Source organism: Cervus elaphus, chromosome 19 (genome assembly GCF_910594005.1).
Source record: "Cervus elaphus chromosome 19, mCerEla1.1, whole genome shotgun sequence".
NCBI lineage: Eukaryota > Metazoa > Chordata > Mammalia > Artiodactyla > Cervidae > Cervus > Cervus elaphus.
This window is the reverse complement of record NC_057833.1, coordinates 90,346,998-90,368,025: the sequence shown is the minus strand read 5'-3', so window position 1 is coordinate 90,368,025 and position 21,028 is coordinate 90,346,998. Positions and strand designations below refer to the sequence as shown.

The 21,028-nt window shown below is 47.2% G+C and overlaps 2 protein-coding genes and 1 non-coding gene across 3 annotated transcripts; 1 reads left to right on the top strand and 2 right to left on the bottom strand.

Moving 5' to 3' along the window:
- Window positions 1–1,662: 1,662 nt before the first annotated feature.
- Window positions 1,663–2,124, top strand: LOC122675822 (40S ribosomal protein S12-like). Its single transcript, XM_043874959.1, has one exon. The coding sequence runs from the start codon at window positions 1,711–1,713 to the stop codon at window positions 2,107–2,109; it is 399 nt and encodes a 132-aa protein (XP_043730894.1). The 5' UTR covers window positions 1,663–1,710; the 3' UTR covers window positions 2,110–2,124.
- A 4,790-nt stretch (window positions 2,125–6,914) lies between these two features.
- Window positions 6,915–7,477, bottom strand: LOC122675562 (60S ribosomal protein L10-like). Its single transcript, XM_043874475.1, has one exon. It carries the CDS (start codon window positions 7,391–7,393, stop codon window positions 6,983–6,985), a length of 411 nt encoding a protein of 136 aa, XP_043730410.1. The 5' UTR covers window positions 7,394–7,477; the 3' UTR covers window positions 6,915–6,982.
- On the bottom strand, window positions 7,344–7,478 carry LOC122676246. The gene has a single exon (XR_006335519.1). It is a non-coding gene; the product is annotated as a small nucleolar RNA SNORA70 (small nucleolar RNA).
- Window positions 7,479–21,028: the final 13,550 nt, after the last annotated feature.

Sequence of the window (21,028 nt, the reverse complement as noted above, 5' to 3'; positions counted from 1 at the left end):
GCACTTCCACTGCAGTGGGCATGCATTCAATCCCTGGTCAAAGAACTAAGATCCCACAAGCCACACAGCATGGCCAAAAAAAAAAAAGAATGTTAATGTCCAGGAGGAAAGGCATCTTCCCTGCAAGACTCTCCTTGAGATCAGCAGATCAGTGATAGTATGGACTATGCAGTGTTGGAAGTGGGGAACCAGTGCCCACCCCTCATCCCAGGTAAGCCCAAACTGGTAGCACGTCCTCTCTGCTCAGGACCATGACTAGCTACTTCCTAGAGCCATTTGGCAGACATGCCCAAGGACCCATGCGAGTTACACCGGTCACTGATTTGATCATGTGAAAGTGCTCTTGCTCCTGTGGTCATGTTGGGGATGTTGTGAAGGATTGTTGGGAGTGTCGCTGGTAGCCGTCTACACAGCCAGTGGCGACGGTGCTGACCAGGGAGGGTGTCCACAGAGCCCAAGGCGTTGTTGACTTCCATACACAGCTCCTTGATCCGGGCTCCTTGGAGGTTTTAGTAACAAGGCATCAGAAGACACCCTCAGCCAGGGGTCTTCTCTGGCAGCAGAACTCATCTTGACAAGTCAAACTGCCTTTTTTGGTTCCTATTCCCAGCAGCTATTTTTACCTCAGTCCGTCTGAGGATGAACTGCACTTGCAGTTCCACACTCCATTTCTGTACATTATTTCTTTGAGCACTGGCTCCTCTTCAGTTCAGTCGCTCAGTCATGTCTGACTCTGCGACCCCAGGGGCTGCAGCATGCCAGACTTCCCTGTCCATCACCAACTCCTGGAGCTCCTCTTACAACTGCCTGAAGACACCTCTGACCTCCCCCACTTTCTCGCCTGGGAAGAGGGCTCAGTGTGTTCTTACTGTGGACAATTGCCAAATGCCCGGGAGCTCCTTGCCAGCTCTGCCTTCTTCCTGAGAGGCCTTTCCAGTTTCTTGCCAAAACCTGCTTTCAGGAAATCTCAGTGTAAAATGCTCTGTGGTGAAGGCAGGCCTGTATCAGGGTGGATGAAGCCAAGCCCATTGAATGCAAAGAACAACTCGTCATAACCACTCACTTTCATGCAAGTTATTTTCGCCACTGGGGCACAGCAGCCATCACCAACCACTTCCTTCTCATTTGCGTGTCTCCTGCCTCGCCCAAGGGCCTCGACTACTGTTATGTCTACTGTACTGTGATCTGGAGATTTGTTTTCTTGCCCTAGCACTTGGCCATGGCCCCCCAAAGCCAGAATTCAGTGAGAAGTCCTGAGAAGTGTGTCAGTCCAACTCTTTGAGACCCCGTGGACTGTAGCCCGCCAGTCTCCTCTGTCCAAGGGATTTTCCAGGCAAGAATACTGGAGTGGGTTGCCAAATCCTTCTCCAGGGGATCTTTCTGACCCGGGGATCAAACCCAAGTCTCCTGCATGGCAGGCGGATTCTTTACCATCTGAACCACCAGGGAAGCCCGAGTCATGAGAGGAGGATGTACTAAAGCCTGAAAATGATGGTCCTGAAGGGTATGATCGCCACAGGAATTCTTTTCAGACTCTGCTAATAAATAAACAGACTTGTATTTGAACCTCCAATGAACAAAGACTGGATCTTTAATCCAAATACAAGATTTTTTATTTTAAAGACTTGTACCTCTTTCCCTGCCATCACAGAGTAGGGAGGTGGAGGCTCGGATGCATTCAAGATTCGGCTCCACCCGTAACCCACTGCCATGGCCGAGGAAGGCATTGCTGCTGGAGGTGTAATGCATGTTAATACTGCTCTGCAAGAGGTGCTGAAGACCGCCCTCATCCATGATGGCCTAGCACATGGAATTCACGAAGCTGCCAAAGCCTTAGACAAGCGCCAAGCCCGTCTCTGTGTGCTTGCATCCAACTGTGATAAGCCTATGTATATCAAGTTGGTGGAGGCCCTTTGTGCTGAGCACCAAATCAACCTGATTAAGGTCGATGACAACAAGAAACTAGGGGAATGGGTAGGCCTCTGTAAAACTGACAGCGAGGGAAAACCCTGTAAAGTGGTTGGTGGCAGTTATGTGGTGGTTAAGGACTATGGCAAAGAGTCTCAGGCCAAGGATGTCAAAGAGGAGTACTTCAAATGCAAGAAATGATGAAATAAAAAACTGAGTTCTTGGTTTAAAAAAAAAAAGACTTGTAGAAATTATTTTTAAGAACTAAAACCAGGGATTTCCCTGGTGATCCAGTGATTAAGACTGTGCTTCCAATGCAGGGGGCTGAGGGTTTGATCCCCGGTCAGGGAACTAAAATCCCAAATACGGTGAGGCCAAAAAAAAAAACAACCCAGACAGAAACCAAAATGTGAATCCAGTGGACACTCTTGAAAGTCAGATTAAAGGCATGAAAGAAAAGACATGTTTTCTCTGGGGGTCTTAGGGTCCCCACCCACCTTCCCAGCGCCTCAGGCAGGCAGGCTGGGCAGGGTGTGGCCTGCCTGCTTCTCTCACTTCGGGGTTGACTCAGACCTGGCAGCGCGCAGAGAAGGCAGGCAGCTTCAAGAGCGGCAAGCTGTGGCCTCCTCACCTGGACTCAGATGGAGACCTTTGGAGGAGTCTGCCTTCAAAGACAGTGCTTTTTAAAGGACACCACCTTCTCCGGGGCTTCCAGGGAAGATTCTCGAAAGGGCATTTCTAAAGCATCTTGGTTGAGGATCGGCAGGTATCAGGGCAGCCATTCCCTCCCTGTAGGGCCTGTGCCAAGAAACCTGCCCGTACATTGACGGTGCACGTTAGAGACAGGCCTGGCCAAAGAAACCCAGTGCCTGGGAGAGAGCATTTGCCCCCATGCCTTCCCTACCCTGAATCCCATTTGAAAGGTTTCTCGGAGCCTGAGGGCCAAAGCACTAGCAGGTTGCAGGGTTGGCTGGGGTTAGGGCAGGGAGGCGGGTGCCTGCTGGGGCAGGCTGGGACCACTCCCAGTCATTATGATAAAGGACAGACACAGAACAGATGGAAGGAAAAACTTCGGGGAGAAATACCATGGGCAGAACAAGCACAGAAATGAAAGACTGCAATACCCACATAGCAGTAGCCACACGGGCCATGGAGGTGCTGGATGGCCTTGCCTGTGGTCAACTGGAGAGCCGGAGTATGATGTCCTGCATGGCAGTGGTATGCTGTGTTTAGATTTTTGTTTGTAAGACTCAACAAATATCACCTGCTGCACTGGGAGTCTCTAATTGAGTTAAAGTCCTGCTGGGGAACTTCCCCTAGTGGTCCAGTTAAGAATATGCCTGCTACCTCCAACTAATAAAAAAATTTAAAAAAAAAAAAAAAAAAAGAATATGCCTGCTAAGGCAGAGGGCAGGTGTTCAATCCCTGATCTAGGAAGATCCCACATGCCACAGGGCAGCTAAAGCCACGTGCCACAACTACTGGGTCCGCATACCGCAACTACTGAAGCCCAAGAATCCTAGAGCCCATGCCCCACAGCAAAAGAAGCTACTGCAGTGAGAGGCCTGAACACTGCAACTACAGAAAAGCCAGAAGGAAGCAACGAAGACCCAGTGCAAACAAATAAACAGCAGATGGAAAAAAAGAAAAAGTCCTGCTGGGTGCATAGTGACAGATTGAGGAGACAAGCCAGTAACACAATCCATTCATTTGATGACCTTGAATGAGTAGCCACTTGAGAAATTTTAGTTGACATGTCTTTAAACTTGTGTGCATCCAAATCCCATAATTCCAATGCATATTCTTATAATCAAATTCTAATATTTCTGTAGGATTTTGTCATGTTGAATACACAGTTTTAGAACACACTGCAGTTGACAGTCTGTTAACTTTGTCAGCAAATTTTTTAGTGAAGTGAGACACACAGTCAGAAGGGAGGGTAGAGAATACACTGCACACCTTGACCTGTCTTCCTCCTGTGTGTATGTGTGTGTGTGTCTGAGGGACATTGTGGCGGGAACGCTTGCTCACTCATGTGGAACGGTAGGGAGGTAAGTCTCTGAAGCTCACAGGGTTGGCGTCACCAGTTGGCACCTGTCCCACTCGGGAATGCTCGAGCGTCGCTGTCAATGTGAACATCTTTGTTTCTCGGAAGTTAAAAATTATCTGAAAGTAATTTACAGTCAGGAGTTTGTTTCTTATACATGGACTTTCATCTTTGTAAATTTGGGGCCTGGTACAGCAGTTGGTATGTAATGCTAGGTTAAGTCTTTATTGAACTAATGAATGAACAGGTGAGCTACACTCTCTCTACATTGATCCTTTGCTTAGTCTGAGTAATCAACTAGTACTGTCACCTTCAGCATGAATGATCTGGCCAAAGCCTGGGTAAATCTGAAAGATCAGTCTCTTACCACCCTATGTTCTACCAGATTGAGTCAAGAGAGGACAAGATGGAGAAGAGATGTTTGCCTGGCTCCAGAAGTAACTGGGTGGTAGGAGCAAATAAACTGACCCAAAGAGGGAAACACTGCCTCTTAGGAAGATCGGAGTGGTGAGCCTCATTGTCTTCCCCCCTTGGGTTTGAGAGAGCAAACCTTTCTAGCAACTTGCCTACTGACTAACTGTGCTTTTCCAACCAGCCCAGGCCCCTGCATGCTGTCCCCCTTTCTCTCCTCATGGGGAAAGTTAGTATTTATTTTCTAAGACCCTGTGGGACACCATGGAAGGGTGAGGGCTATACTTCTTTGGGTAAAGTCTGAAGTCAACATGGTCCGTGTTTCAAATACAGAAACAGCTGCTTCATTCCCCACCCGACCCCTAGTCCAGTACCAATTAGTTCATTCCTTCTGCTGCTGCCATTAACACACTTGTTCTAACCGGCAGCCACTGGACTTTTCATTACTTAAGTGTGGGCAGCTGTTAACAAGAGAACACTTGCCCAGAGAAGTCAGCCAGCATGGGAGGGTGTGAGCTTGTTATGCTACATAGTCAAAAACAGATGATGAGAACACTTCCAGCTGCTGTCCATGTAAATTTATCAGTAACACATCCCAGGAGAAGCCTGGGGGAGAAAGAAGACAAGAAACTCTCCCAAGGTCATGAAGAGACCACCTCATTTGCAAAGACAGCATTCCAGCCAGAGCTTACTCCACCCCATCTCTGTATCCAAGGAGGGAAAAGCTTTAAATGCTGAAGGAGTCAACATCAAACTCCTCCCAAGCCCCACGTTTAAGTTTTCAGTTCAGCTGCTCAGTCGTGTCCAACTCTTTGCAACCCCATGGACTGCAGCATGCTAGGCTTCCCTGTCTGTCACCAACTCCCGGAGCTTACTCAAACTCATGTCCATCAAGTCAGTGATGCCATCCAACCATCTCATCCTCTGTCGTCCCCTTCTCCTCCTGCCTTCAATCTTTCCCAGCATCAGGGTCTTTCCCAATGAGTCAGTTCTTCGTTTCAGGTGGCCGAAGTATTGGAGTTTCAGCTTCAGCATCAGTCCTTCCAATGAATATTCAGGACTGATTTACTTTAGGATGGACTGGTTGGATCCCTTGCAGTCCAAGGGACTCTCAAGAGTCTTCTCCAACACCACAGTTCAAAAGCATCAATTCTTCCATGCTCAGCTTTCTTTTTTTTTTAATGGGATTCATTGCACGGAGGGGTGGGGGGTTGTCATCCTCCTCATTATCAATTTTCTTGTATATGAACAAGAGTCGAGGCCTTTCCCAACTAATTTGTCCCCCAAGCACTCAGATTCTTTAAGGAACCTAAGCCCCGAGGAATGGAGGACAAAGGTGGGCACGGGTGGGTTGAAAGCATGGGGGTCTGTCAGTCTGGTAGACTGAAGTTTGGGAACTGGGGAGAAGGGATTGAGTCTCAGATCAATTGCTGATGTGCTCAACTGTGGCCGACTCTTTGCGACCCCATGGACTGTATGTAGCCTGCCAGGTTCCTCTGTCCATGCAATTTTCCAGGCAAGAATACTGGAGTGGGTTGCCATTTCCTTCTCCTTCAGCTTTCTTTATAGTCCAACTCTCACTGGAAAAACCATAGCTTTGACTAGATTGACCGTTGTTGGCAGAGCAATGTCTCTGCTTTTTAATAACATGCTGTCTACGTTGGTCATAGCTTTTCTTCCAAGGAGCAAGTGTCTTTTAATTTCATGGCTGCAATCATCATCTGCAGTGATTTTGGAGCCAAAAGAAATAGTCTCTCACTGTTTCCATTGTTTCCCCATCTATTTGCCATGAAGTGATGGCCCTGGATGATCTTAGTTTTCTGAATGTTGAGCTTTAAGCCAACTTTTTCACTCTCCTCTTTCACTTTCATCAAGAGGCTCTTTAGTTGTCCTTCACTTTCTGCCATAAGGGTGGTGTTATCTGCATATCTGAGGTTATTGATGTTTCTCCCGGCAATCTGATTCCAGCTTGTGCTTCTTCCAGCTCAGCATTTCTCATGATGTACTCTGCATATAAGATAAATAAGCAGGGTGACAATATACAACCTTGACGTACTCCTTTCCCAATTTGGAACCAGTCTGTTTTTCCATGTCCAGTTCTAACTGTTGCTTCTTGACCTGCATACAGATTTCTCAGGAGGCAGGTCAGGTGGTCTGGTATTCCCATCTCTTTCAGAATTTTCCACAGTTTATTGTGATCCACACAAAGGCTTTAGAATAGTCAATAAAGCAGAAGTAGATGTTTTTCTGGAACTCTCTTGGTTTTTTGATGATCCAGCAGATGTTGGCAATTTGATCTCTGGTTCCTCTGCCTTTTCTAAATCCATCTTGAACATCTGGAAGTTCACAGTTCATGTACTGTTGAAGCCTGGCTTGGAGGATTTTGAGCATGACTTTGCTAGTGTGTGAGTTGAGTGCAATTGTGCAATAGTTTGAACATTCTTTGGCATTGCCTTTCTTTGGGATTGGAATGAAAACTGACCTTTTCCAGTCCTGTGGCCACTGCTGAGTTTTCCAAATTTGCTGGCATATTGAGTGCAGCACTTTCTTTTTTTTTTTTTGACAGGAAATAGCATTTATTGGTGAGCGTGATTAAGGAGGGAACAGAGCTGATGCTCATGAGTGCAGGGCCCGCCATTTGTCCAGGGGACCACGATTAGGGATGTATTTGACCCCACAGCCGTCCGGGATGAGTCGCTTTTCTGCCACCATGTTCTCAAATTCATCCGCATTGAACTTGGTAAATCCCCACTTCTTGGAGATGTGGATCTTCTGACGGCCAGGGAACTTGAACTTGGCCCGGCGGAGGGCTTCAATCACATGCTCCTTGTTCTGCAGCTTGGTGTGGATGGACATTATGACCTGGCCAATGTGGACCCTGGCCACTGTGCCCTGAGGCTTTCCAAAGGCACCACGCATACCTGTCTGGAGTCTAGATTGAGAAACAGCAGGCCAGTCATGAATGCCCACTAGGAAGAGTTGTCTCCAAGGTCCCTTAGGGCTACCTGTACAGGCAACAGGTTGCATACACTACCAAGGAGGCTGCTGTTTGCAGCCATTGCACACTGGGCCCCCATGAGGAAAAGAGCACAGTCGGCTTAATTGGCTGCAATTGAGTGCAGCACTTTCACAGCATCATCTTTTAGGATTTGAAACAGCTCAACTGGAATTCCATCACCTCCAGTAGCTTTGTTTATAGTGATGCTTCCTAAGGCCCACTTGACTTTGCATTCCAGGATGTCTGGCTCTAGGTGAGTGATCACACCATTGTGATTATCTGGGTCATGAAGATCTTTTTTGTATAGTTCTTCTGTGTATTCTTGCCACCTCTTAATATCTTCTGCTTCTGTTAGGTCCGTACCATTTCTGTCCTTTATTGTTCCCATCTTTGCATGAAATGTTCCCTTGGTATCTCTAATTTTCTTGAAGAGATCTCTAGTCTTTCCCATTCTGTTGTTTTCCTCTATTTCTTTGCACTGATCATTGAGGAAGGCTTTCTTATCTCTCCTTGCTACTCTTTGAAACTGTGCATTCAAATGGATATATTTTTCCTTTTCTCCTTCACCTTTCACGTCTTTTCTTTTCTCAGCTATTTGTAAGGCCTCCTCAGCCAGCCATTTTGCCTTTTTGAATTTCTTTTTCTTGGGGATGGTCTGCCTCCTGTACAATGTCACCATGAACCTCCGTCCATAGTTCTTTAGGCACTCTGTCAGATCTAATCCCTTGAATCTATTTGTCACTTCCACCGTATAATCATAAGGGAAGTTTAAAGAGTCACTTAAGATGCCTGGTTTAAAAGGTGAACCAGCCCAGGGATAAGTCCATTTAAAAAGTCTCCTGGGCCAGGCACACAACCTGCTTTCCTGTTCTCTGCACCCATAGGTGGTTCACAGGCCAAGGATGCACCACTCTTTTAGTCATTGGTACACTGAATTAGTGGCTAGTCTTGGATGGGGAAGATGCTTCTCCTCTATCCCAGCGAACCACGGTCAGCCCCGAGCAAGTCTCCCTAGCTGAAAAGTGGGCTCCAAATGTCCGCAGGGGTCAGAGTGCAGCAATGTGCCTCGGCCAGGGAGGCTCTTGGGGGAAGACAGAAATCCTCTGTTCCTAAATAACAAATCTTTTCTAGTCGTAGCAGCTCTGTTCCTCAGTGCTGCCTACAGAGGAGGCAGTCGTTTCCTATGTGACTCATGGCCACCCTCAGACCCCATGTGAAGACCTAGATCATCAAAGAGAGACCAGGCAGCTGATCCAGCACCAGTCAGACCCTTAAGTCAAAATGAAGTGGAGAGACTTCCCTGGTGGTCCAGTGGTTAAGAATCCACCTTGCAATGCAGGGGACACAGGTTCCATCCCTGGTTGGGGAGATCCCGTGTGTTGCAGAGCAACCAAGCCCATGTACCACCATTAAGACCCAAGGCAGCCAAATAAATTTAAAAAAAAATTTTTTTTAAACTGAAACAGAACTGGCACAGATAACAGGGTGCGTTAGAGATTCAAGGGCCAGGTCTCGGTGCCCATCAAAGACCCCGAAGTGCTGCTGATGGGCAACAGACCTCACGGTGCTCAAGACTGCTCACAGCTCCTCCAAGAATTGCCAAGCTGTTGTGGAGACCGCAGCCCAGCTGGTCATCAATCCCCAAGCCAGGCTCCGCACCAAAGAAAACGGACAGCTTCTGTGCACACTGTGTGCCTGTTACTAAAACCATGAAATTTGGCCAAAAAAAAAGGAAACCAGTATTAAGTAGCTAAGGCATTGGGCACTAATGGCCAGGCATTCTTCTAAGACACTGTTCTAGTTTACAAACAAAGCTGAGAAACAGAGAAGTTACTGTCCAAGGTCACACAGCTCGAGTGAGGGGCAGAGCCAGGATTGAGGGTGAGCTGCCAAGCTCCAGGTTGTACTCCTAAGGATCAGTGAGAGCCAGTCCAGGCCCCTTTAAGGCAGTCTTTTCCATTCTGGTGTAAGCTTATGTTTTACACCAAGAAATCCAGGTCAAATGGGTTGTCTGTCATTTCTTGGCTCAGAGTTGGTCGGTGGTGAGGGTATGGGTGGTCAGTTCTCTGGGTCTTCCTGTGAATGAGAAGACGGTTTTGAGGTCTGTGCAGCAAGCTGGGACAGTGGCAAAGGAAAGAAAGACTGATGCCTAAAACAAAGCCCTTCTCTCCTGCCCCCGCCTCTCCAAGGGAGGGCAGCATCTTTTAGAAGTGGGGTCCCCAGCAGGCGGTGTCTGAAGGTGGCATGGCTGTACCCAAAAGTCTCCTGTTTGCCTCCCTGCCCATCTCTTGACCCCGCGGGTTCCTTTCTCAGGCAAGTTCTCCCCAGATGGTGGCCAGATGGTCCCCAGCAGCTGCTGGACTCCTCACTGCCCCCAGCCCTCCAGCCCAGGTCAGCACTTCTCCTGACCTGTGTCTTGGGGTTCACACTCCTTGGGCCAGCCTGGGACCATGCTACCCCAACACCAACTCGTGGGGCTGCAAAGACCATGCAGATGAGCTCGGCTCAAGCAACTCCTCACCCCTGCAAGCTGACCGGTATGGCAGCTTCGCCTGGATCACATAGCCTGAGGTGGGCAATAGCCAGGAGCTGTGATGGGGCCAGGCAGAGAGGGGTCAGTGCAAGCAGAGACCATGGACACCCCCTCTTACCTGCAGCAGCCCTGCTGAAGGAGACTTTCTTGTAAGTAGAAACATTTGCATTCTGGAGTAACGCTGTTTTAGGTGCACAGTGGTGGAGGACTGGGTGCTTAAGAAAAACAGGCATGCTTTTCAGTATGGGAGGGCAGGTCTGAGCAAAGACCTGGATCTCCAGTGGAACTCCACTAAAAGCAAGTCCCTGGTTGGACTTTTCTCATCCTCACTGTGGAGGGCAGCCTCCGCCGTGCCCTCCAGCGCCTCCCAGGCACTTCAGGGGAAACTAGGATGGGAACGTGCCTCGCCCCGGGGCAGGAATGTTAAATTCTGAGCAACAGCCCTCAGGAACTGGGGCAAAGTGTGTATGGCCAGAAGTCAGCACAATAGGTGCAGGGGCTTCAGATGCCTCAGAGGGTGGGATGTCACAGGCAGCCCCAGGTAGGAGGGCAAGAGACCAGAGGCGCGCAGAGGGTAGGTTCCTGGCCTGGGGGAAGAAAAGATACATATTTCACAGACTTGATGCTTCGGCGTCATGAAACAGCACAAATGACTAGGTCTAAATAGAACAGACAGACAGTGACCAGCAAAGAGCCACTGCCCGGACAGGCCTGAGAACAGAGAGCAGGAGTGTGGAGCCACACGACCCTGAGGCAGGACTGCTGTGGACAGAGGCACATTCTGGGCAGGCTGGGGACAGTCAGGCCAGGAAGAGACTGAGTGCAGCCTCAGGAGACTACTACTTCAGAAGCCCTAGAATACTAGACTCTCAAAAAATGGCGACACACGGAGTAAAGTGGGAAGTGTGCCAGGCCATCATCAAAATGACAAATGGGACTTCCTTGGTGGTTCAGTGGCTAAAACTCCGAGCTCCCAGTATAGGGTGCTCATGTTCCATACCAGGCCAGGGAACTAGATCTCACATGCCGCAACTAAAGATCTCACATGGCTCAGTGAAGCTAAATAAATATATGTTTAAAATAAAAAGACTGAACTGCTACTATGTATAAAATAGGTAAACAATAAGAACCTACTCTATCAGTTCAGTTCAGTTCAGTTCAGTCGCTCAGTCGTGTCTGACTCTTTCTGACCCAATGAATCGCAGCACGCCAGGCCTGCCTGTCCATCACCAACTCCTGGAGTTTATTCAGACTCATGTCCTTCAAGTCAGTGATGCCATCCAGCCATGTCATCCTCTGTCGTCCCCTTCTCCTCCTGCCCCCAATCCCTCCCAGGATCAGGGTCTTTTCCAATGAGTCAACTCTTCGCATCACGTGGCCAAAGTCTTGGAGTTTCAGCTTCAGCATCAGTCCTTCCAATGAACACCCAGGACTGATCTCCTTTAGGATGGACAGGTTGGATCTCCTTGCAATCCAAGGGACTCTCAAAGAGCCTTCTCCAACAACACAGTTCAAAAGCATCAATTTTTCGGTACTCAGCTTTCTTCACAATCCAACTCTCACATCCATACATGACCACTGGAAAAACCACAGCCTTGACTAGACGGACCTTTGTTGGCAAAGTAATGTCTCTGCTTTTTAATATGTTATCTAGGTTGGTCATAACTTTCCTTCCAAGGAGGAAGCATCTTTTAATTTCATGGCTGCAATCATCATCTGCAGTGATTTTGGAGCCCCAAAAAATAAAGTCTGACACTGTTTCCCCATCTATTTCCCATGAAGTGATGGGACCAGATGCCATGATCTCAGTTTTCTGAATGTTGAGCTTTAAGCCAACTTTTTCACTCTCCTCTTTCACTTTCATCAATAGGCTTTTTAGTTCCTCTTCACTTTCTGCCATAAGGGTGGTGTCATCTGCATATCTAAGGTTATTGATATTTCTCCCAGCAATCGTGATTCCAGCTTGTGCTTCTTCCAGCCCAGCGTTTCTCATGATGTACTCTGCATATAAGAGAAATAAGCAGGGTGACAATATACAGCCTTGATGAACTCCTTTTCCTATTTGGAACCAGTCTGTTGTTCCATGTCCAGTTCTACTTGTTGCTTCCTGACCTGCATACAGGTTTCTCAAGAGGCAGGTCAGGTGGTCTGGTATTCCCATCTCTTTCAGAGTTTTCCACAGTTTATTGTGATCCACACAGTCAAAGACTTTGGCGTAGTCAATAAAGCAGAAATAGATGTTTTTCTTGAACTCTCTTGCTTTTTAGATGATCTAGCAGATGTTGGCAATTTGATCTCTGATTTCTCTGCCTTTTCTAAATCCAGCTTGAACATCTGGAAGTTCATGGTTCATGTATTGCTGAAGCCTAGCTTGGAGAATTTTGAGCATCACTTTGCTAGCATGTGAGAGGAGTGCAATTGTGAAGTAGTTTGAGCATTCTTTCACATTGCCTTTCTTTGGGATTGGAATGAAAACTGACCTTTTCCAGTCCTGTGGCCACTGCTGAGTCTTCCAAATCTGCTGGCATATTGAGTGCAGCACTTTCACAGCATCATCTTTCAGGATTTGAAACAGCTCAACTGGAATTCCATCATCTCCACTAGCTTTGTTCATAGTGATGCTTTCTAAGGCCCACTTGACTTCACATTCCAGGATGTCTGGCTCTAGGTGAGTGATCACACCATTGTGATTATCTGGGTCATGAAGATCTTTTTTGTATAGTTCTTCTGTGTATTCTTGCCACCTCTTCTTAGTATCTTCTGCTTCCGTTAGTCCGTGCCGTTTCTGTCCTTTATTGAGCCCATCTTTGCATGAAATGTTCCCTTGGTATCTCTAATTTTCTTGAAGAGATCTCTAGTCTTTCCCATTCTGTTGTTTTCCTCTATTTCTTTGCATTGATCTCTGAGGAAGGCTTTCTTATCTCTCCTTGCTATTCTTTGGAACTCTGCATTTAGATGCTTATATCTTTTCTTTTCTCCTTTGTTTTTCCTTTTCGCTTCTTTTCACAGCATTTGTAAGGCCTCCTCAGACAACCATTTTGCCTTTTTGCATTTCTTTTCCATGGGGATGGTCTTGATCCCTGTCTCCTGTACAATGTCATGAACCTCTGTCCATAGTTCATCAGGCACTCTATCAGATCTAGTCCCTTAAATCTATCTCTCACTTCCACTGTATAGTCATAAGGGATTTGATTTAGGTCATACCTGAATGGTCTAGTGGTTTTCCCTACTTTCTTCAATTTAAGTCCGAATTTGGCAATAAGGAGTTCATGATCTGAGCCACAGTCAGCTTCCAGTCTTGTTTTTGCTGACTGTATAGAGCTTCTCCATCTTTGGCTGCAAAGAATATGATCAATCTGATTTCGATGTTGACCATCTGGTGATGTCCATGTGTAGAGTCTTCTCTTGTGTTGTTGGAAGAGGGTGTTTGCTATGACCAGTGCGTTCTCTTGGCAAAACTCTATTAGCCTTTGCCCTGCTTCATTGCATACTCCAAGGCCAAATTTGCTAGGTGTTTCTTGACTTCCTACTTTTGCATTCCAGTCCCCTATAATGAAAAGGACATCTTTTTTGGGTGTTAGTTCTGTCGTTTTTGAGATTGCACCCAAGTACTGAATTTTGGACTCTCTTGTTGACCATGATGGCTACTCCATTTCTTCTAAGGGATTCCTGCCCAGAGTAGTAGATATAATGGTCATTTGAGTTAAATTCACCCATTCCAGTCCATTTTAGCTCGCTGATTCCTAGAATGTCGACATTCACTCTTGCCATCTCCTGTTTGACCACTTCTAATTTGCCTTGATTCATGGACCTAGCATTCCAGGTTCCTATGCAATATTGCTCTTTACAGCATCGGACCTTGCTTCTATCAGCAGTCACACCTACTGTACAGCACTCAATATTCTGTAATAATCTATAAGAGAAAAGAGTCTAGAAAGACTCAACTAGGCATATCTGCAACAGCCCAAAGGACAGGCTGTGCTCCTCTGCCCAGGCCACCCCTAATCAGAACGCTCAGGGTCAAAAATACACCCATCCAGACTATAAAGAGAAAAATGCACTGCTGTTTGCATCTGCAGTATCAACACAGTTGACTGGTTGGGGTTCCTCCAGTAAGGCTGTCACAGAGGTCTGGGGCACCCCATATCTGGCTGATCCTTGGGGTCTGCTGGGAAATCACTTTATTTGGGGTGCCTCATTAACTCTCTGGGATAGATTCTGGGACACTCTTTAAAAACAGCTGCTTCTCTGTGAAACCCCAGAGACCAGAGGAGGCTTTCCAGGAGCCCTTGCACTACATTTAAATGCTAACATGTGTTTCTTATACTTGCAACATACTTACAAATATCACACTATTCTTTCCCAGTTAATACAGATTTTTGAATTCTGCATGTTCTATACCTGCTAAACTTCTTGTCCGCTGGAGTTAGGGATCTGACAGAGCCTTCCACAATCCTTTTTCTCAAAGGATTTATAAAAGGAGAGCATTCTGAAGACTGGGTCTGCAGACGTGGTTACGGCCATCCTTCTGGGTAGATCCTAACTTAAAGCCATTTAAAGTCAGTTCCAACGAGTCTCCTCAGAGGAGGCTCCCCAGACCTGGTGAGTGCTGGCTAGAGGCAGAAGGCAAGCATAGCAGGGGGAGCAGCCCACCCTGGCGGGAGGCCACTGCCTCCTGGAAAAGCAGCAATTACAGCCACCCACACAGAGCCTGCCAGAAGCAGCTTCAGCCTCGCCGTAGTTATTAGGCTGTGAGCTACATGAGGACGGGGATCTTGTTTTGATCCCCTATGTGTCCCAAGATCCTAGTACACTTCCTGATACACATTTAAAACATTTTTTAATTTTTTAAAACTTTGTAGGCTGTGCCTTGAAGCATGTGGGATCTTAGTTCCCTGACCAGGGATCAAACCTCTACCCTGGAAGTGCAGAGTCTTGATCACTCAACTGCCAGGGAAGTCTGAATTCTTTTTTTTTTTTTTTAATGAATGACCATTCCTTCTAAGTGATAGCAACTTTGCAGTGTGTTGATGAGGTGAGTTCCCTTCATCTCCAAGCCAGTGGCCTCCAGATGCTGACCTTCTATTCAGCTGGGAGAAAGGGGGTGCTGGCAAGGACACTGCTAAATGCCAGGCTGGCACCATCAGTCTGACTACCTCAGGAAGGTAGCACCAATGGCTGCCAGCTCTAAGGCCTCAGAGAAAAGCAAAGGACATGGAAACATCCCACCCTTTATCAAGGTCCTGCCTGCCATGCAGGCCACGGACCACAGCTATGAAGCTCAAGACGTAAACGTCAGGGGCTCGTAACACAGGGCTCCTCTCCACTTCAACCTCTGTGAATACTGTCCCACAGCATCATATGTATACTAGGCCTTTCTCCAGTCAGTTCTCCCTCCCTCCCTCCTTTGCCCTGGCTCTGAATTCCAGGCCGTACACTGACCAGGATGCACAAGACCTTGTGGGCAAAGGTGCTCCTGGGAGCAGCAGATGGGAGCATATCAGGAACGCAGACTCTCAGGCCCCACCCCAGACATGGCTGCATCAGAAGAGTTTATAGTTTTGTTTTTTAGGGTCTTTGTTGCTACACAGTCTCTCTCTAGTTGTGGCGAGTGGGGCTTCTCATTGTGGTGGCTTCTCTTGTTACAGAGAGCTCCAGGGTGTGCGGGCTCAGTAGCTGGAGTGCATGGGCTTAGCTGGCCCACTGGCATGTCAGATCTTCCTGTACCAGGGATCAAACCCATGTCCCCTGCATTGGCAGACAGATTCTTACCTAGTGGATCACCAGAGAAGTCCAGAATATGCATTTTAAATAGGATTCCTTGATGAATCACATATACCCTAGACTTGAGAAGTACTGGGTCGGAGCATACAAACTTCACTGAGAAAATGACCATCTTAGCTTTCCATTAGCTATGACAAATGACCACAAATTTAGTGGCTTCAGATAATACTCATTTATTTATTGTCTCCATTTTTGTGATCGGCAGTCTTGGGGGCTCACAGGGCTGTAGGCACAATGTGGGCTGGGCTGAACTCTTCTCTGGAGGACTGAGAAAACTTGGCTTCCAGAGTTTGATTCCTTCTCCCATTTCCACACAGCCCTCTTCATCAGGATAGCAACAGTATCTTCCTACACTTGGGACCTGACTTCTGCCTCAGTTCAGTTCAGTCACTCAGTCGTGTCTGACTCTTTGCAACCCCACAGACTGTAGCACACCAGGCCTCCCTGTCCATCACCAACTCCTGGAGTTTACTCAAATTCATGTCCATTGAGTGATGCCATCCAACCATCTCATCCTCTGCCTCAGGCAGAGGCTTACCTTGAGCCCTCTGGATGATCCAGGATAATGTCATTTTAAAGTCAACTGATAAGTAAATCCTTAGTTTCATCTGCAACGTCCTTACTGCCACATGATGCAACAGGAGCACAGGTCCTGACAGAGGTCATGGGGGCCCAAATGCCACTGACCACAGTGATCTCATCCACAGCAGATCCAACCTGGATGAATGGTCTCAGAAAGCGCTCTGAATTTTCAGTCATCTCTGTCAACTTGTCTGCCTGCCACACCACATTTGGCTCTTTCTCCCTGGCCCTTAGTTTCACTCCAGTTATCACTGGCCACCCTCCACCCTGTCATATAGTCTCAACATATCAACTCCTTCCCCACCCCAGCAGAGCTCTTATCTGAGGGTGCACATAATTCTGCAAGAAATCCATCCTTTCCACACCACCCCCCAGCTGTTCTCAGCCACCCAGAGGGAAAACCGTAAGGAACAAGGTTAATGCGGAAAAAAAAAACAACCATGTGGTATCCATGCCTGCCGCTTGATGTCACCCACCCTTCTCCCTTGGCTCTGGCATTAAGAGACCTGGGGCTCTGACCTGCAGAACAGAAGGGACCCTTCCATGTGTCAGCACAAGGCTTCTGGGAGCTCAGCACCACCCCAGATTCACTGAGCCAGTAGCCCCGCCTCCCGGTTTTCTCAGGGTTTCTTGTAACCAGCAGAACTGCACTCCAAACAGATACGTATCTGAGTGGGTAGTGGGCCTGTCTTCAAGCAAATCCACAACTAATGATAGTCTCTCACTAGCCGCTTGGTCACCAGTCAGATCCGATTTATTCTATCAAGGCTCTTCTGAGTTATCCCAAGACCACACAAATAATCTTAAAAGAGTGGGTTAGGAGACATGCTCTGCTTTGGTTTTCACTCTTAGATATCAGCTCTTACAAGTCTTGACTCCCTAGAGAATTCTGTTTCTGCCTGGTGCACTGGGAAGACCCAGAGGAATCGGGTGGAGAGGGAGGTGGGATGGGGAATACATGTAAATCCACGTCTGATTCATGTCAATGTATGACAAAAACCACTACAATATTGTAAAGTAATTAGCCTCCAACTAATAAAAATAAATGGAAAAAAAAAAAAAAGTAAGCTTGTCCTCAACAGAGAAATCCTGCCACTTGTGACAGGTGTCAAAGACTGCTCTATGCTTCTGAACACAAATCCCAAAATCACTCTTGAGAAGTTCTATAGGGACTTAATTTGAAAAGAAGCCACTGGGAGGAAACCGGTTTGCTCAGGAAGTAAGACCCTGATCTCCTTGTGTCACTTCCAGGGTGAAGGAAGCCCTCCGGGAACAGATTCTCCCTCCCTAGAGGGAGTCACCCTCCGGCCGATCTCAGAGAGGCGCACATGAAGACCCACTGCTCGAAACACAGCTCCTTCAGGGCGGGATCAAGGGGGCTAGAAAACTGATATCAACATAGCAAATTCTATTCAGCCTTCTTTAAATGACAACTTGATAACTTTATTAAAGCAAGAATAACCCTTTGAAATTCAAATTCATGTGGACTGACAGTTTCAAATTCACTTGTGTCCCCCTCTCTCCATACAAATCCACTGCACAGGATCATAGGCAGCCAAAAAGACTTTCAACTCCTTCTTTACCATGCCCTTCTCAGTAATAAACAATCCTTCAACGCAGCAGCAACACAGTAGTTACACTATCCCAAGTTACTGAAAACCCGGTAACCTCAAAAGGAGCGGGAAGTCCTTGGAAACAAACATCTGTCAACAATTACTACATGTTGGTGGGCTTCCCTGGTGGCTCAGTGGTAAAGAATCCACCTGCAATGCAGGAGACACAGGTTTGATCCCTGGGTGGGGAAGATCCCCTGGAGGAGGAAATGGCAACCCACTCCAGTATTCTTGCTTGAAAAATTCCATGGACAGAGGAGCCTGATGGGCTACCATCCCTGGGCTTGCAAAGAATCATACACCATTGAGAGACTGAACAATAACACTACATGTTGGTGTGGTCTATTTCCCCGTTTAATCTTCACAGCCCCGAAGGGTGGCAATAGCTTCATTTTACAGTTAAAATGAGAACTGGAGCTCAGAAGAGTAAGGACCACACCAAAGATTTCCAAGCAATCAAATGCAAATCAAGATTTAAGTCCAATTCCCCCTACCCCTCCTTCCACAATGAAGGATCGTGGATTCTACATGAATTTCTCTCTTCCATCAGATTCTATCTAGCATCTGGGAAGTCCTCCTTACAGGGCTGTACCTTTAGTGACAGGGCAGTCCTGTTGGGTTTCATGAAGAGGGCAGACCAACCTTTCTTATCTCACTGCTGCACATGGGGGCAAAGTTACCACTAAGAAAGGAGAACAGCGCTTAAGTTATAGGACTAACTATGCATATGGGGGATAGGGAAAGAACAGAAAACCCGACTAAAAGATACTATGTACTGAGACACTATGATACAGTATGGGCTTCCCAAGGTGGTGCTGTGGTGAAGAACCTGCCTGCCAGTGCAGGAGACACAGGAGATGTGGGTTTGATCCCTAGGTTGGGAAGATCCCCTGGGGAAGGAAATGGCAACCCACTCCAGTATTCTTGCCTGGAGAATCCCAGGGATGGAGAAGCCTGGTGGGCTGCCATCTATGGGGCTGCAGAGTCGGACATGACTGAAGCAACTTAGCAGCAGCAGTATTTTAAAAAAAAAAAAAAAAAAAACACAAAATTCCCAAGTTTGGAGATCTAAGGAAATTTAGAAACTTAACCCATAATTTTCTTTCAGCTAGAAATGTATTAATAACATACCTGTTGAATTTTTAAGTACAAGTTAATGTCAACTGACAGTTTAATCTTCTCCATCCAGTAATGAACCTAGTGCCAGACTCAGCCGCTGAGGATGCAAAGCTGTCTTTAGTTCTTTGTCCCCTGCTAGTCAAACTGTGGTCTGTGAATAAGCATCATTGAGGAGGTTGCTCAGTGTAGAGTGTCTCCTAGGGAATCAGAATCTGCATGTTAACAAGATACCTGTGAAGTTCTAAGAAAAACCTGAAATGGAGCAAAAATGCAGACTCAACACACATCCAGGGCTCCATTCACTCCTGGTCAGCCTGTGTCCATTCCAGACAGACCCAGCCCCTGCCCACACTGACTAACTTGGGGTACCTGTGAGTGACCTAGGCCTCCCCAGCTCCCTTGCACATACCTGCCATCATCTCAGAGCCTGCTTCCTTCCAGTTTAAGATCTTCAAGAGACCACATTGCTTCATTTCTTTATCCTCAGTCTGGAAACTACCTGGCCCACAGCAGGCTTGTGAAGAAGCTGTTGCTGCTGCTAAGTCACTTCAGTCGTGTCCGACTCTGTGTGACCCCATAGACGGCAGCCCACCAGGCTCCCCCATCCCTGGGATTCTCCAGGCAAGAACAATGGAGTGGGTTACCATTTCCTTCTCCAATGCATGAAAAGTGAAAAGTGAAAGTGAAGTCACTCAGTCGTGTCCGACTCTTCGCAACCCCATGGACTGCAGCCCACCAGGCTCCTCCGTCCATGGGATTTTCCAGGCAAGAGTACTGGAGTGGGGTGCCATTGCCTTCTCCGGAAGAAGCTGTTAAACACCTCTAATTTCAACACAAAACAGAGCTAGGAAAAGTTGGTATGTCAACTAAGGTCACAGGCAGTTGGGCTGAGCCATGGCCAGCCTCCTGAACCAAGGAGGCACAGATGTGACTCCTGTGTACGCCCCTTTCTCTCCGAAACCCACGCAACCTACTTTGGATATCTCAAGTATTATCACGTGTTCTGAGAAGTACTTTGCTTTTACCTAAACTCCTTAAAACAAAATTTCTACCCACCCTACACTTTGAAAGATACAAAAGTACAAATTTAAGTGATAGCTGCTGAGGCCCTGTTCACGCTTAGCCGACTAAAATAATATCCTAGTTGCAGCCTGCCATTCACCACCGCTGCCCCCACCCCCTCTTGTTTTATACTTTTAAGAGAGAGGGTTGAGAGGAAAATCAAAGTAAAGGTTCGACTTATAAACTCCAGGGACTTCCCCGGTGGTCCAATGGCTAAGAATCTGCCTGCCAGTGCAGGGGACATGAGTTTGATCCCTGGTTCAGGAAGATCCCACATGCCACAGAGTAACTAGTCCTGTGAGCCACAACTATTGAGCCCACGTGCCTAGAGCCCGTGCTCTGCAACGAGAAGCCACCCCCAGTGAGAAGCCTGCACAACACAATTAGAGAGTAGCCCCACCCTCTGCAACTAGAGCAAAGCTGCGCAGCAATGAAGGAGACCCAGCCAGGCCAAAAATAAGTATTTCTTAAAATGTTTAAAAAGTTAAAAAACAAATGCCAAAGATCATTTTCTTCAGTGGCAAAGGAGGCTTCTACAATGAAAATCTGTAATCACCAAGATCTTAGTGGCAGAGCAATAAGCACCCTTCCCAACGGGGCTAAGTGATAACCACCGAAGTGTGTAGGCTGCTCTGGGGCCAGCAAGGCCCACCTGGTCAGTCAAGACCACCCAGATTTTCTCCAGATAGCAATCCCTGAGTCCGCTGGGTGAGTGTCTGCTCTTCCTGGCTTGCACTAACACAAACAAAGCCTCAGAAATACTAGCTTTGGTTTTTAAGGAGAAAAGTAACAATTAAAAAAAGGGGGGGGGGGCTTTTTAAAGAACCGCAGATCCTATGGTAAGCACACCTTTTTCAGGTGAGGAGAAAGGAGCTCACATTATGACAAAGAATCATACCAAACACCTCAGATTGAAGGAGGAAGTGTTTCATGACACTAATCAAACAATGCTGAAGTTAAACTAGTGTTTG

What these genes read in the sequence shown, in the direction of transcription:
- LOC122675562 (XM_043874475.1), bottom strand. Translation starts at nt 7,393, where the DNA reads ATGCAACCTGTTGCCTGTACAGGTAGCCCTAAGGGACCTTGGAGACAA.
- LOC122675822 (XM_043874959.1), top strand. Translation starts at nt 1,711, where the DNA reads ATGGCCGAGGAAGGCATTGCTGCTGGAGGTGTAATGCATGTTAATACT.